The sequence below is a fragment of the Aptenodytes patagonicus genome, chromosome 19, assembly GCF_965638725.1.
Source record: "Aptenodytes patagonicus chromosome 19, bAptPat1.pri.cur, whole genome shotgun sequence".
Lineage (NCBI taxonomy): Eukaryota > Metazoa > Chordata > Aves > Sphenisciformes > Spheniscidae > Aptenodytes > Aptenodytes patagonicus.
In genome coordinates this window covers 1,498,506-1,511,160 of record NC_134967.1, presented here as the reverse complement: position 1 = coordinate 1,511,160, position 12,655 = coordinate 1,498,506, and the positions used below count along the sequence as shown (strand labels likewise).

General features: G+C 43.2%; 1 protein-coding gene across 18 annotated transcripts in view; it reads right to left on the bottom strand.

Moving 5' to 3' along the window:
• The window catches only part of EIF4G3 (eukaryotic translation initiation factor 4 gamma 3), a 151,765-nt gene that overhangs the window by 57,839 nt on the left and 81,271 nt on the right, over nt 1-12,655 (bottom strand). For 12 of the 18 annotated variants that reach the window (XR_012996857.1, XM_076356315.1, XM_076356323.1 and 9 more), the window contains 5 exons: nt 10,651-10,671; nt 9,643-9,822; nt 8,967-9,081; nt 4,841-4,941; nt 2,107-2,229 (listed from right to left, as the gene is read on the bottom strand). Coding sequence is in view for 17 of the 18 variants with exons in the window: in XM_076356315.1 (XP_076212430.1) it covers nt 2,107-2,229; nt 4,841-4,941; nt 8,967-9,081; nt 9,643-9,822; nt 10,651-10,671 (540 nt within the window). In the remaining variant the exon portion in view is untranslated. The remainder of the gene's footprint in view (nt 1-2,106; nt 2,230-4,840; nt 4,942-8,966; nt 9,082-9,642; nt 9,823-10,650; nt 10,672-12,655) is intronic. The other 6 variants (XM_076356316.1, XM_076356331.1, XM_076356317.1 and 3 more) reach the window with 1 other exon arrangement.

The following is a 12,655-nucleotide window of genomic DNA, read 5'->3' as shown; positions in this document are numbered from 1 at the left end:
TATAAATTACAGCTGATAAAAATTCATGCTTATTAACCTCCTCTTGAAAAACATTTATTTCGTCCTGTTTGACTTAATTGTAGTATCTTAAAATAGATTGCAGAATGCAAAAATGATCTGGTAAGTGCCTGGATTAGCTGCACCATGCATAAACACAATCTGAAACCCTGGCTGTTTTCAACTCTTCCCCACTTCTAATGGGGAAAGTCATTTAGCATGAAGTAATGGGAAGAAGATCTCACCAACACTCCAACGTTTTACATCACTAGTATCTTCTCTCATGGAAAACGCTCAGAAAGAAGTTTAATTGATTCTACACGTAACCAGCTCTCGGCTCTTCTCCCCTTCCAGCTGCAGTCGATAATCATCAGACCACCCTCTGACAGAAAAACAGCTTTTTCCAGTCAAGCACTGCAGACCTTGTTGCAAAAACACGGCTAGCTGGGAGCTGCTCGAGCATGGTGCCTTGCTGCTGCTTGCCCACGATGGAGACCAGGAGGAGAAAGCAGGTGACCAAAGCAAATGGTGATGTGCCTTTATGTGACAAGAGGATTCGACTGAATCAGGGGCACGGCCAAAAGCCGTAGCTATTCCATTGGTCTCAACGGAGGGGAGACCTGCAGGCCAGGCTCTTATTTCATCTCAGTGATCCCAGCTACACTTTTAAAGGCTCAGCTGTAACCTCAAGCTCCCACTCCAGCGCAACGCGTGTCTCAAGGCAAGCTTGTGCTTTTGCCTCAGCACAGGACAGTCAGCAGAAAAACTATCCAGATGCAGAGGGGAAAGAAAGGTTTCACCTCAGGAAAGGCTGTTTCACCTAAAAGCTAGCAAAAACCAGTCTCTGACATTAAACAGGAAAGAACTTAGAAGAAATTGCACCCCAGCCTCAGCCAGGCTCCGATCTAAAGCCCACCCATCACTTGCAGAACCTTCCTGATATTTATCATCATCTTATCAGGGCCCTGAGAAGTGGACAACGACCTCCAATAAAACACAGCCAACTTCCAAGGCTTGTGCCAAACCACAGAGTTTCTTCTCCAACTGTTCAAAAACATTTGAGTTTAGCAGCCTGTGGCTTAGCACCATCTCTCCCAAAAGAGAGGGAGAACTAAGATGATGTATGAAGCAAAGAGCAGCTACACCAAGCCAGCAGCTGGGAAGAGGGCAGCGGCTGCCACGCGCCTCCTCTCCATCTCCGATGCTATGGGGAGATCAAGGAGGCATCGCTGCTTCCTGCTGCAGATGGGGAAGAGCTGGTCCGAGGAGAGAAATCATTTTCTAATTAGATAACGCAGCCACTTCCAGCCCCAGCACTTCAGGTCACGGCGGACTTACATTCACGTCAGGACTGCTGGTCTGCAAGTCGGAGAGTGCTCTTTTGGCTCCGGGTCAAAAAGGACTAGAACAGACCTGGATGTCCAATCAGTTTAATTTCCAGACATTACATGTGGACTTCTCAGGTGAAGCAGGGTACAGAGGCTTAGAAGGGCTCAGAAACTCAAAGATGTGCGACAAGGATTTTTGAAGATATTTATGAGCTATGGAAAATGTCAGTTTGGGATACTTATGCTTTTTCCTATGTCAGAAAAATGCATTTTTAAGGTTGAACACACAGAGACCAAATCTGGAAGCTCTGTGATAAAATTCCTGAGCTACAGTCATTTTGGTTACTCTAAAACAACACTACTAAAGCAGAAAGACGTTAGTATGGACAATGATGCAATTGAAGATACATCATCAATCACATGCATGATACAGACTTTCCTCAGGTGCACAAGACACTAATGGAAACATCACATTTCTCACAAATATATTAGCTCCTCCTTTAACACTAGAAGTCTTTACCAGCTCTAAAAACTACCGCTGATACAAAAACAGGGATGGGAAACTTGTAGCAGCGCTGCAGCTCCACATTTTACAAGCTACAGGCTGGTAAAAATGACCAAACTTGGGGGGGGGGGAATCCTTGAAGAACATGGACAATTTAGGACCATCCAGGTGTCTGGGGCCATCGGTGGTATGGATGGAATATACAGGAATTGGCTCTAACAAACAGCAAAGCGAAGCAGACATCACTGGGAGAAGGCTACGCGGCCACTTTATTACCTGAGGTGGAGTAGGTGTGGAGGTGGGTCTCACGATGGGAGGCGTTGGGTTTCTGCTGCCCCCTCCAGACATTATTTCTTCTGTTATATCTTTGCCTCCCTGGTTTGGATCCCGGATTCGGATCTATGGTATTGAACAAAGAAATAATTCAAACAAGTCTTCCCGTTACACGCTGTCCTTGGGGTTTATGGAGAGGAGAGTATGGACAGGACATAATTCCACTACGCTCGGTAGGAGATGCTCTGGGTTGAGCTGATGCTCTGCAGGAACGCTGGAATGTGGTTTGTTTCGATAACTTGAACTGCATGGTATGTCATCCTTTAATCTCGAAACCTAATTTAATCAAAACGCTCATCAGCCACACCAGTTAAGTCTAAATACGTGCACCCCAGTGCATGACCCTGTAATTCAGAATATGGTCTCTACTTCTGGAAAATAAAAGTTTACTGCAACTTAGAAAATTTAGCAGACATTTTAGCTACAGAGCTACGCTTGCCTGTCAGTGGAAAGTGCAAGAATAAAAAAAAGGGCATGTTTTACCCTGATATGACCTTGAGTGACCTTGCCAACCCAGCTGCTAGTAAAGGGGGAAAGCAAATCAGCTCTTTTTGTTTTTCCCTTCCATGTTCAGAAAAGTCATACCAACAAAACAGAGCCAATCAAACAAAAAAGACTGAGCGGAGGAAAAGGAAACCACAAGAAGAACAAACTAAAGTCCTATGAAACTCATCAGCGTTTAGGAAACAAGTATGTCTTTTGAGTCTCTTCATGGCCCCAAAACGGGAAGGAAAAATATCTTCCAAAATAAACCACTCGAGAACACGCTCATTTGAAACCTCAACTGACACTTGAGCCAACCTATCTCACTGAATATGGGGAACAGTCAAGCTGTCTGGGTTACTTTGGAACAGAGTATTTAAATCTTCAATATAAGAATTGAAGATTTCCATAAACCTGAAGACAGTGCTATCGTTTCTGTCCACCTTCCCAAAAACTCTTGGTTGAACTCCCTCCATAAATTGCACACAGAAGTCCCCGTTGCGCTGAGCACAACGCACAACCGCAAGCAAACCCAGAGACATAATCCTTCCGAGGGCAGGGGCGTCACTGGAAACCACCGTACTTTTTTCAATCAGCAACATATAAAGTCGTTGGCTGCAGAAGGGTTTTGTGATTTATCAACTTCAGTATCGTGTGATGTCTTCTCGACTCTTTGGGTTATGAAGACAAATGAATATACACACGGTACTTAGGATGTTGACAAGATGGGGTTTTCTCTTGTTTCTGATGGAGTTTTTCTGCTAAAACATTTAATTAACCACAGCCACGAGGACATAAGAGTTGGCATGAGTTCCTACCCTCTCCTCCTCTTGACAAGTAGTCAATGGCATTAAAACACGCTTTCCCTGCCCGAAAGCTTGTACTACTTGAATACTCAACTAATGGTGCATGCGGGTGCGTGTACATACATATGTTTAATTTTTCTTTAATTTCTCTCATTTCTTCAGTTACAACACAGATTAGCAAATTGAAATAGTTCGTCCAGAGAAAAGCGTCTCAGGCATTTAAAAAAAACTTCTGCTTTTCCGCTTCAAAGAACTTAGCTTTGTTGGCATGAAACTGTCTTAACCACAGTTGAGCGTTTCTGAACATCTTTGCATTTCAAATGGCATCAATGATCTGGCCACGTCATTCTTGGATGCTGAAAAGAGACTCCTCAGGACTGAAGAGGATGGTGAAGAGGTGGCAAAAGAGTTGCATCACCCTTTGCTGACAGCAGCTACAAAAAAGGCCTTTCTTGCAAGCCCAGCTAACACATCGTTCAGCTCTTCCAGTTTCCCAAATCAAGTGTCACCTCAGATCATCTTCAAAAATCAAAAGACGCAAATATTCTGCATTTTGAGTCATGTACAAGTCCCATTGTTTTTTCCCCAGGAAACAGTTCTTTTAATGTTTTCAAACCACTCTAACACACATAGCGATGTAAAGTAATTTCCTTTTCGATTGTTTAGAAATGATTCATTCACAAGTTCAAGTCCACCCCTAACTTCTTCTGTTTAAACGTTACATTCACCCGGTGTGCCTTTACTATTCCCTACCATCATCCACCTGCAAATGGGTTTAAATTCCATTAAGCTGTCTCTCTCAAATTCTCACCAGTGAATCAGGAAGAGAGGAAATGTGGTCTCCAAACCTCTACCCACTTTCATAATGTCGTGTGTTCAGGTTCTTTCAAGCCTGCAAGTATGTGCACAACTTACTGTTTCTCTACCTCTTCCAAGGCATAATATTAAGCAATTTATTTTTTGTCAGTTTGAACCAATTCCCAACATTCTCCCAAATTGATCGTTGTGGTTTAACCTCTGAGTTTGTTCATTCCCACCTGGCTCTCTGGTAAAACTCTAGGCAGCAGCGCAGGCAGCTGAGGATGCCAGGCTCGGGGAGACGATTCTGCTTTCATCTATGTTCGTTACAAAACCGGCAAAAATATTTTCCTGTTTCACTGGCTGAGATGTCACAAACTCAGAGCAGAAAGTCCCCACAGAAAATTGAAGACAAGACAAACATTGCAGCGTTGTGCAATGTTTAATTACACGTAGGCGTGAAAGGTAAGACTTGGCCTCTCTGTGAAGATAAAGCTCCGTTTTAAGCTTAAGATCATTATTAATCTCCTTCAACCTTAGAACCAGGACAATTCTCAGAAGGGATTTATCAGTGAATGATGATCACTTACCGTTTTTTTCTCTCTTTTAGCTGGTGGAGGCTGCTGCTGCTGTGTAGGCACTATGATGGGTGCTGACTGATACACTGGCTGACTTGGGTAGAAAGGTGTTCCTGGGAGAGGACAAGAAGACAGAAACAAACCTGAAAATTTCAGTTCATTTGTTAACGAAACAAAACCAAGTGCAAGAGGTAGAACTGGCCACCTACTCCTCCCTCCCTTGAAAAACCAGAACTTGTAACATCCAGCCGGTCACTGGTCTGTGTTTTGCTCTTCCCCACTTCCACTGAAACAGAAGCTGCTTCTCCATCAAGACAAGCAATTAAGTCTTCATTTTTTTCCTCCATGAACAGAAAAAACACCCCCGATCACGTGCATCCATTTCTGAGAGGCTGCTGAAATCACCAAGGCATGAAAAGAAAAGTGGCCCACCCTCGGACTCCTTTGACTGACAAACAGGTGGGTTTGTTGTTTGGGTTTGTTTTTTTTTTTTGCCTTTGTAGAGAAATTCAGTCAAACCATTACAAAGAATTTGCAAGGTCAACTGCAACCTATTTTGAAGCATAGCCAGAAAATTTAATTACAAGCAATGTTCTTCTCATGCTGCAACACAAAAAAAAAAAAGCATGACCACGGTTATTATTGCAAAATTACACCGCATTGTTGATTACATTCATAACACCCAATATAGTTTCATTATGTTTTTCTTTATGGAATAAGACTGGCTCAAAATGGCTGAGTGCTTAGAAGACGTGCCAGACACCAATAAAGGTGGCACAGTAGAGCTGTATTCTCTCTGTCGATCAGATACCAGGTGAACTTGTAAGATGGTGCTGCTTTTTTTTTTTCTTCTAAGCACAGATGCTAGACGGACTGTCTGCTTGCACTTGCATCTGGAGGAATCCGATTTATTCTTCAACTGAACTAACCTTTAAATGGGAATGAAAATCTGTATTGTGTGTCTGTAACCAAAACGGGAGGTTATTACTGTCTCAAGCAAACGGTGAAATCCAGGAAAGCAAACGAAGCCAGCCCAGCACAATCTGATTTGCAACTTCAAAGGATGCATTCCTCAAACTAAGAACTGGAAAGCAAAAGCTCAGTGCAGGCTCCCTGTCTGCATACTCAGATCAAGAACTTTTCTCTGGTGAAATAGCGGGCAGGTAGCTGGAAGCAGAGAGCACTGCATGGCACTGCCATCAAGCTGCTAAAAGCTCAGCCCACCATATTCCTTGGCTCTTGGACACTGCAATTAAGGTGGCCTAAATGGCTCAATAAACTTTTCATTTTGAACTTCATGGTAGGCAGCGTGACTTCAGATCTGGCCTCAGGGCACAAAAGTCTCCTCAGTGTCCCCATGGCTTGGGAAGCGAGAACCCTCCTGCCTCTCTCCTTAAAAAACAGCGATGAAGCCTCAAACTCTTCTGACTAATGCTTTGGCCGAGCTGGCCAGGTGTACAACATGAGTTTGGAGAACATGAGAGAACAGGAGCAAGCCTGGGAGCCCTGCAATGTGTTAATTATCTTGATTTCTAGTTCCCTAGAAACCAGATCTAATCAGATAGCCTGTAAGGTGACCCCTGCCAGAGAGCGAGCTACAGCGTAACTCAAGGAAGGACCTTTCCTTTATGAAAAATACCTTAAAAAAAGCAAATCCCGAAAAGCAAGAGTAACTTCTGGGAAGAAATATAGCTTCTGTGGCAACAAGCCAAGAGCATTTTTCAGTGCGATGCTCTTTGCTCTGCACCCTGCCTTCTGATCCTTTCCAGTTCGGCACCCAAGTTCTATTCTCCCTCCTTTCCATTCATCATTTCAAGGTCTTTCCTAACGTAGCACGGAAACTCACTGATATAAAAGAGAACGGTAAATTGCAAAACTGAGGCAGTCAAAAAAAAAAATGCACTGTCCATCTTCACAAGTTTTTTCTTCTGCAGTATTTTCCCTTATCACCTTCTTTACAGCCTGCCAAACCGTGACAATTTTCATGTCTAGCAGCCACATTGGCTACAAAGTCCTGAGGTTTATGGGAAAGGCCACTGCCAGCAGCATTACCCATGCCTCTGCTGCAAATTTACCCAACGCCATGAGCAGCGCCTGGTGAGAGACTGAACATTTCCAGTCCCTATATAAATAGCAAGGAAGCAACAGGAGGGAAAGGTGGACGAGCACAGGCAAACCTGCAATCATCCTCTTCCTCGGCTAAACCTTCTCTGCCCGGAAAACGCTCTGCATGACAGAGGGCTCCAGCTTCGCCCACTGACGCTCCGCAGACGCAGCAACCTAAAAACAAGCTGGGACTGAAAGATTACAAGCCTCTGTGCAAGAAACCAGGCGCTTTCAGGAGTGGAAAGGAACCGGATGGGAACCTTTTCCAAATTACAGAAGTGAAGACAGACAAACGGCACTAAGCGAGCAGAAAGAAAGAAAGCAGACCTGTAACAGCACAAAAAAAAAGAGGAATACTGGGTAACTTCCTCATTTAGCGGATCAGATTTAAAGAGCCATTGCAGTATTTCTTCTCTTTTTTTTTTCCTAGGATAAGCAAACAGGAACTAGCTGCCTTATAATTGCTCTCTCTCCTTTTATTCAGAAATTGTATAACCAGGTTTGAAGGCTTTGTGGCAACCTTTCAAAGTAGTCCCATTAGCTCTATATACACCAAATAAATAAAAAGTAAAAAAAAAAAAAAAAAAGAAAGAAGGAAAAAAAAAAAGAGTCCGGACCTTTTAAAATGATAAGTAGAGAAGCAACTGGGGCTTTTCTCCTCTTTAAAAGGAATCTGTATTTGTGAAGAGCAAACATGCAATTCTGCCAGCGGTACAGGGTTGTCATTGTCGTCATCAACAGCGGTTCAGCCTGGAAGGTAATCATTCACTTCTAACGCTCTGAAATACCAACAGCTAAAGCCGCATGGAAAGTTGATAGTATCTCTGCCCCCAACAGATTACAGAATGCGTGTGGGCAGGTAGCAATCAGACTGAACAACATACCTCCAATTTGATATCGAGAGGTGAAAACCGTTTAAAAATACCCCGTACAACAGGGTGATGACTAGAATCATCCTGGCGGATTTTTCAAATGTTCCCATAAATGAGCAAGGGAAGGTAAATAAAAAAAGTGATGTATGTGACTGCAAGATACCTAATTCTGCGTCTCATTCAAATACAGCTTGCAGGAGCTGATTTGTTTTAAATATGAAAACACAGATCCCACAGAAAACCTTATAGGGGACTGTGATGTAAGTATGATATATATTGCACATGGCAACACACTGCAAGTTATTAAGAAAGGACTTAATTACTTATATGTAAAAGATGATTGCCAAGAGAAGAGGCGTCATGGGACACTGAAGAACATGGGGTCTGCAAACTGGGACCCAAATGAGAGGCAGTTGTGAGGTCCTGGAGGAGTGAAGGACCGGTGAGATGCAGACAGGAGGGATGCCCAGCACTGGACATGCAGCCTCTGAATTTTTAGGTGCAGCTTTGAAGCTCAATACCTGGAGGAGTCAATCAAATATACTGACTATAGCGTTCCAAACAACCACAGCACACACAACGATGTTGGGCAATCTCCCAACCCTTTTGCTTGAGAAAAGGCAAGACCAGGAGTTGCCCATTAAAAGGGCAAATTTCAGCCTGTGCATGGGTTACAAACTCTTCGACTGGGCTACCTTGATCTTTGCAGCATAAGACCGGTGAATCAAACCACAGGACTTGTTCTTTTCCCTCACTAAACGCCGAACAAAGAACACAGGGATAAGAAATGTTAACTGCTGTATTGCTGTGAACATATTCGGGGCATAGCTCAATGGAAACCAGGGCTGCCAGATGTATTCACAATACCTTAATAAATAATAATGATCGAGCAGGGAATAACAAATAGCCACTATTCTTGTTCACATGTGATTATGGGTAGCTCTGTGAGTTGCAGCCTTTCCTTAAGCACTCATACAAACAATACTCTGTTATTGTGAATTTTTCAGGAGTGAATAATAAGGGCTGTGACACAACCAAACTGAGCAGCTATTTGAAGTTCAAACAAATGCTAATCCATTTCGCTATTATAAGTCTTCAGCTTGACAACAGAAAGACACACCCAGAAAATACTTTTTAAGAAATCTCCAAGCAGAACTTACCGTAGGCATTGGGGAATTCCCCAGGACCTGGTCCTGGATAAAAAGGTCCTGGTCCTGGCGGCTGAACAGGATACTGCTGCGGGGGCCCGACATATGGAGGGCCGCTGTGACGATACTAGGAGGGAGAAAAATAACCATCCGTTTACAAGGAGTTGGGCAACTTCATGCTGTTGCATACAGAACCTGTAATCGAGCCCCCCCCCCCATCAATAGGGATCTGATTATCAAACCAATTCAGAAATGTTACTGTCGAAAAAAAAAGTAAGAGAGGTAAGCTATGTCATCTAAAGACAAGACAGGGAGGACACGAGAGCTGACGTAGAAAACGGTCACTCCCCTGAGTTCAGCAATATTGTGTTTTTATGAGGCCCAATGTTTTAGAGTAATTGTAGAGCTATTAAGTCAACTTAAGACACATTTATAGCACTAAACGTTTTCCAAGAGCTTAGTCTCACACTGTTTTGAGGGGGACCTCAAAAACTAGAAAGGTAATTTATTCTTACTGCCTCCATGCACAGAAGAACAAATACTTCATACAGAAAAAGGACAGAGGCTAAATAAGCAACTACCAGCTTAATTTCCCCTCCCTCCCAACTCTGCAGCAGGTCTTCAGAAAATCCAGATGGCGCAAACGTTGCTTTGCAGTTCCTTAGGTGGCTGGACAACGTCTTTTTACCTGTGGTATACAGTACTGGGGGCCCTGAGGCATCGGGTAGGGCATTGGCAGATGATTAACCATCATGATGTGTTGGTTGGTTTGATACACCGCAGTCGGCGTTTGCGCACCAGGACGGATGGAAGGGCTGCTGTTCTGGATGGTAGCTCTTGGAGGCTGTATCTGAGGCCTCTGAAAAAACTAGGGCAGGGAAGGGAGAGAGGAAGGAGAGAGGAGAGAAAAGAAAGAACCGGTCAGACTTTCTGGAAAAAAGTTTGAAATATCATTACAGTATTATAATTACACTACTACTTCCGAAGGGTTGCCACGCATTCAGAAAACTGCAGGACAATTTCTGTTTATCTGTAAATAGCAAGGTCATGCTATAGCCTTCTATTTCATGAGGTAGAAAAAGGTAAGAAACTACAAACTAATAATTATTGGAGTTTGAATCTACTGAATTATACAGCTCAACTTTCAGAGCGAATGTTAGAAAAATTATTTTTGTCAAATATATTTTTTATAAGGTGGGTTGACTGCCAAAAAAGCCACCTTTATAAATATGCTAGGGAAATAAAAGATCAAGGCAACTGTTCCAATATACCTCCAGAACAGCTAAAAAGCCAGATTTTTACAAAGGCCAGAGGCACCTCATGCCTATCCTTTATACAAACTGAGCCAGGTGACTTGTCTTGCCCTCCGTTTTCAGAAAGGTGGCAACCTCTTCCAGGGTGGCACCAAACTCTTCTACCACGTTTGCATGAAGTGATGCCCCACGCAGATGGACCAGGTCCAGGAAACCAAGCAACCCACTGGTGCACGCTCCGTTCTCAACCCTTACGCACTGGGAAAGGCATCAGCATCCACGGTATGGAGCATTCATGGCACTGGAAGACCTTGCTCGGGAGTCTTTGCAATCTTGAAACTCAGTCGGTAAGATACGCATCAGACATTAACGCATTCACTAACGGAGTAATGATACAAGTGATAGAGACACTTATGCCATGCAGAACCAGGAGTTAAAATTACCTGTATAGGTCTGAATCCTCCCTTCAATAACGAAGCAAGAAAGCAGCAGGAAACAGAAAGAAAGCCAATGGAACAGCTTACAGATCAATAGGAAGGAATAGGATACAACATGCACCCTAATTGCACACAATTCCATTCATCTTTCTATCCTGCTTTGACTAATCTCTTACAGAAACAGCAAGAAAAAGACACTGAACTGGTACCAGGGACTCTTCTACCAGAATCCTAAGGCAGGGGTCAGAAACTCATCTAGAAAAGTTTTATATGGAAGTATAAAAGTTTAAAAAAAAAAAAAAAAGAAAAAAGAAAAGAAAAAAAAGAAAAAATCAAACCATGATTAACTGCAGGAAATATGATACTACAGAAAGCCTTTATGTTTACTCTGTTCCTAAAACATTAAACATTTTTCCTTTCTGGTCTCTTTCAGTGATACAGAGATAGTAGATAAAGCAGAAACCCTTGCTCAAATCATGGATTTGGTCTCCACTTCTGCACCAAGACTGGAAGGATAAGAAATGCCACGTATTTAATTGTTAAGCAAAAAAATAATAATAATTAGGTCATCATACATCACATCAAAGACTGCTGACTGACGAAGTGCATCGATGCAAATAGTCTGTGAGTAACTACATCATAAATGGCGAGAAGAAAAGAGAGTGGTAACCACTAAGGAATGAAAGAATGAGCTGAGCTTATCTGCCTGGGCATTGGGAGAATGGAGTAGGGCGGAAGGAAGCTGTGATGCCTCTACACTTGACATGATGATGAACTTAAAATGGTCATTCCGATGAAGACTTTATAAAACCTAAGCTGTTCCCATACCAAATGATTTCCCCAGGAAAGCCACGGATGACTCCCCATCTCAGAAATCCAGAAACCATTAAGATGAGCGCAATGCTTTTATGTCCAACCCTGTGAATCTGGATGAAGAATTGTCACCGGCACACTGTACAGTGTGACCTGAATTAGGAGAATGCAACTGTTTGGGGAGAAAAGTCTGGTAGCGAGGGTGCAGAAAGAAAACCAGCAGAACAACACACTGCCATGCTCCTGCGTTAATAAAAATTGTGTGGCTGTCTAGATGCAGGGGAACTACACAAGTGTGCATGAAACAAGGGCACATGCTGAATTTAGGGTGAGAATAACTAGATTTTGCAATTTTTCAATATCCAAAGACACCAAAAAGTGCAAAAGTCCTTTCTTCTTTCACTGCAAATTACTCAGTAATGACTATTTCTAACCTGTTAGCAGGTTACAGAAAAAGTATCCCCAGAGTGGGGTGGGGGTGAGGAAATCAATAGCCACCATGATTCTCTATTTATGCAGAGTGAAAATGGGCCGGAGGTTGAAGCAAGACCTGCCTCTCTACTGACAGTAACTACATCCACAGGCCAGCACGGAAAAGCCTTCACCGCAGAAGACAGGAGTCCTCCACCGGTGCGAGTCACGGACATGAACCCTGCTCCTCAAGTTTCTGCTGCACCCACATAACCTGCTAATAACCTCACTGAAACCACTGAGGAAAAACTTACAGCAACGGAAACTCCTGGTTTACGGATAGCTTTTCATTTCTGATGCTGGCAACTGGCACCTAAGAAACTCCACTTCATGAAACACAAGCCGGCTCTCTTTCCTGCCGTAGCAGAAGGAAGGAAAGCACACTCCGTGCACCAAAACGGGTGGTGTGTTGCACAGGCTTGCTCTTCCATCAGGCATTAAACACCACCATGGTTGTGCTAAGCTCTTCTACAGCAGAAGGAGGACCTCAGATGAGGAAACTCTAGGTTAAAAAACCCAACCTCTCAAAAACACTCTACACTGCCCACACCATTGCAGAGGTAGCACAAATCCGGAGATGAAGAAAAAAGGAGGAGGATTTCATTACTAAAAGGAAGATGGACTCAGTGAGAAGAAAAGCAGATCCATTATTCCAAGCAGCAAGACCATCAGAAGCTTTTGGAAGTGCCAACCAGAGATCTCTGGCAAAGTCTGAACTACTTTTAGC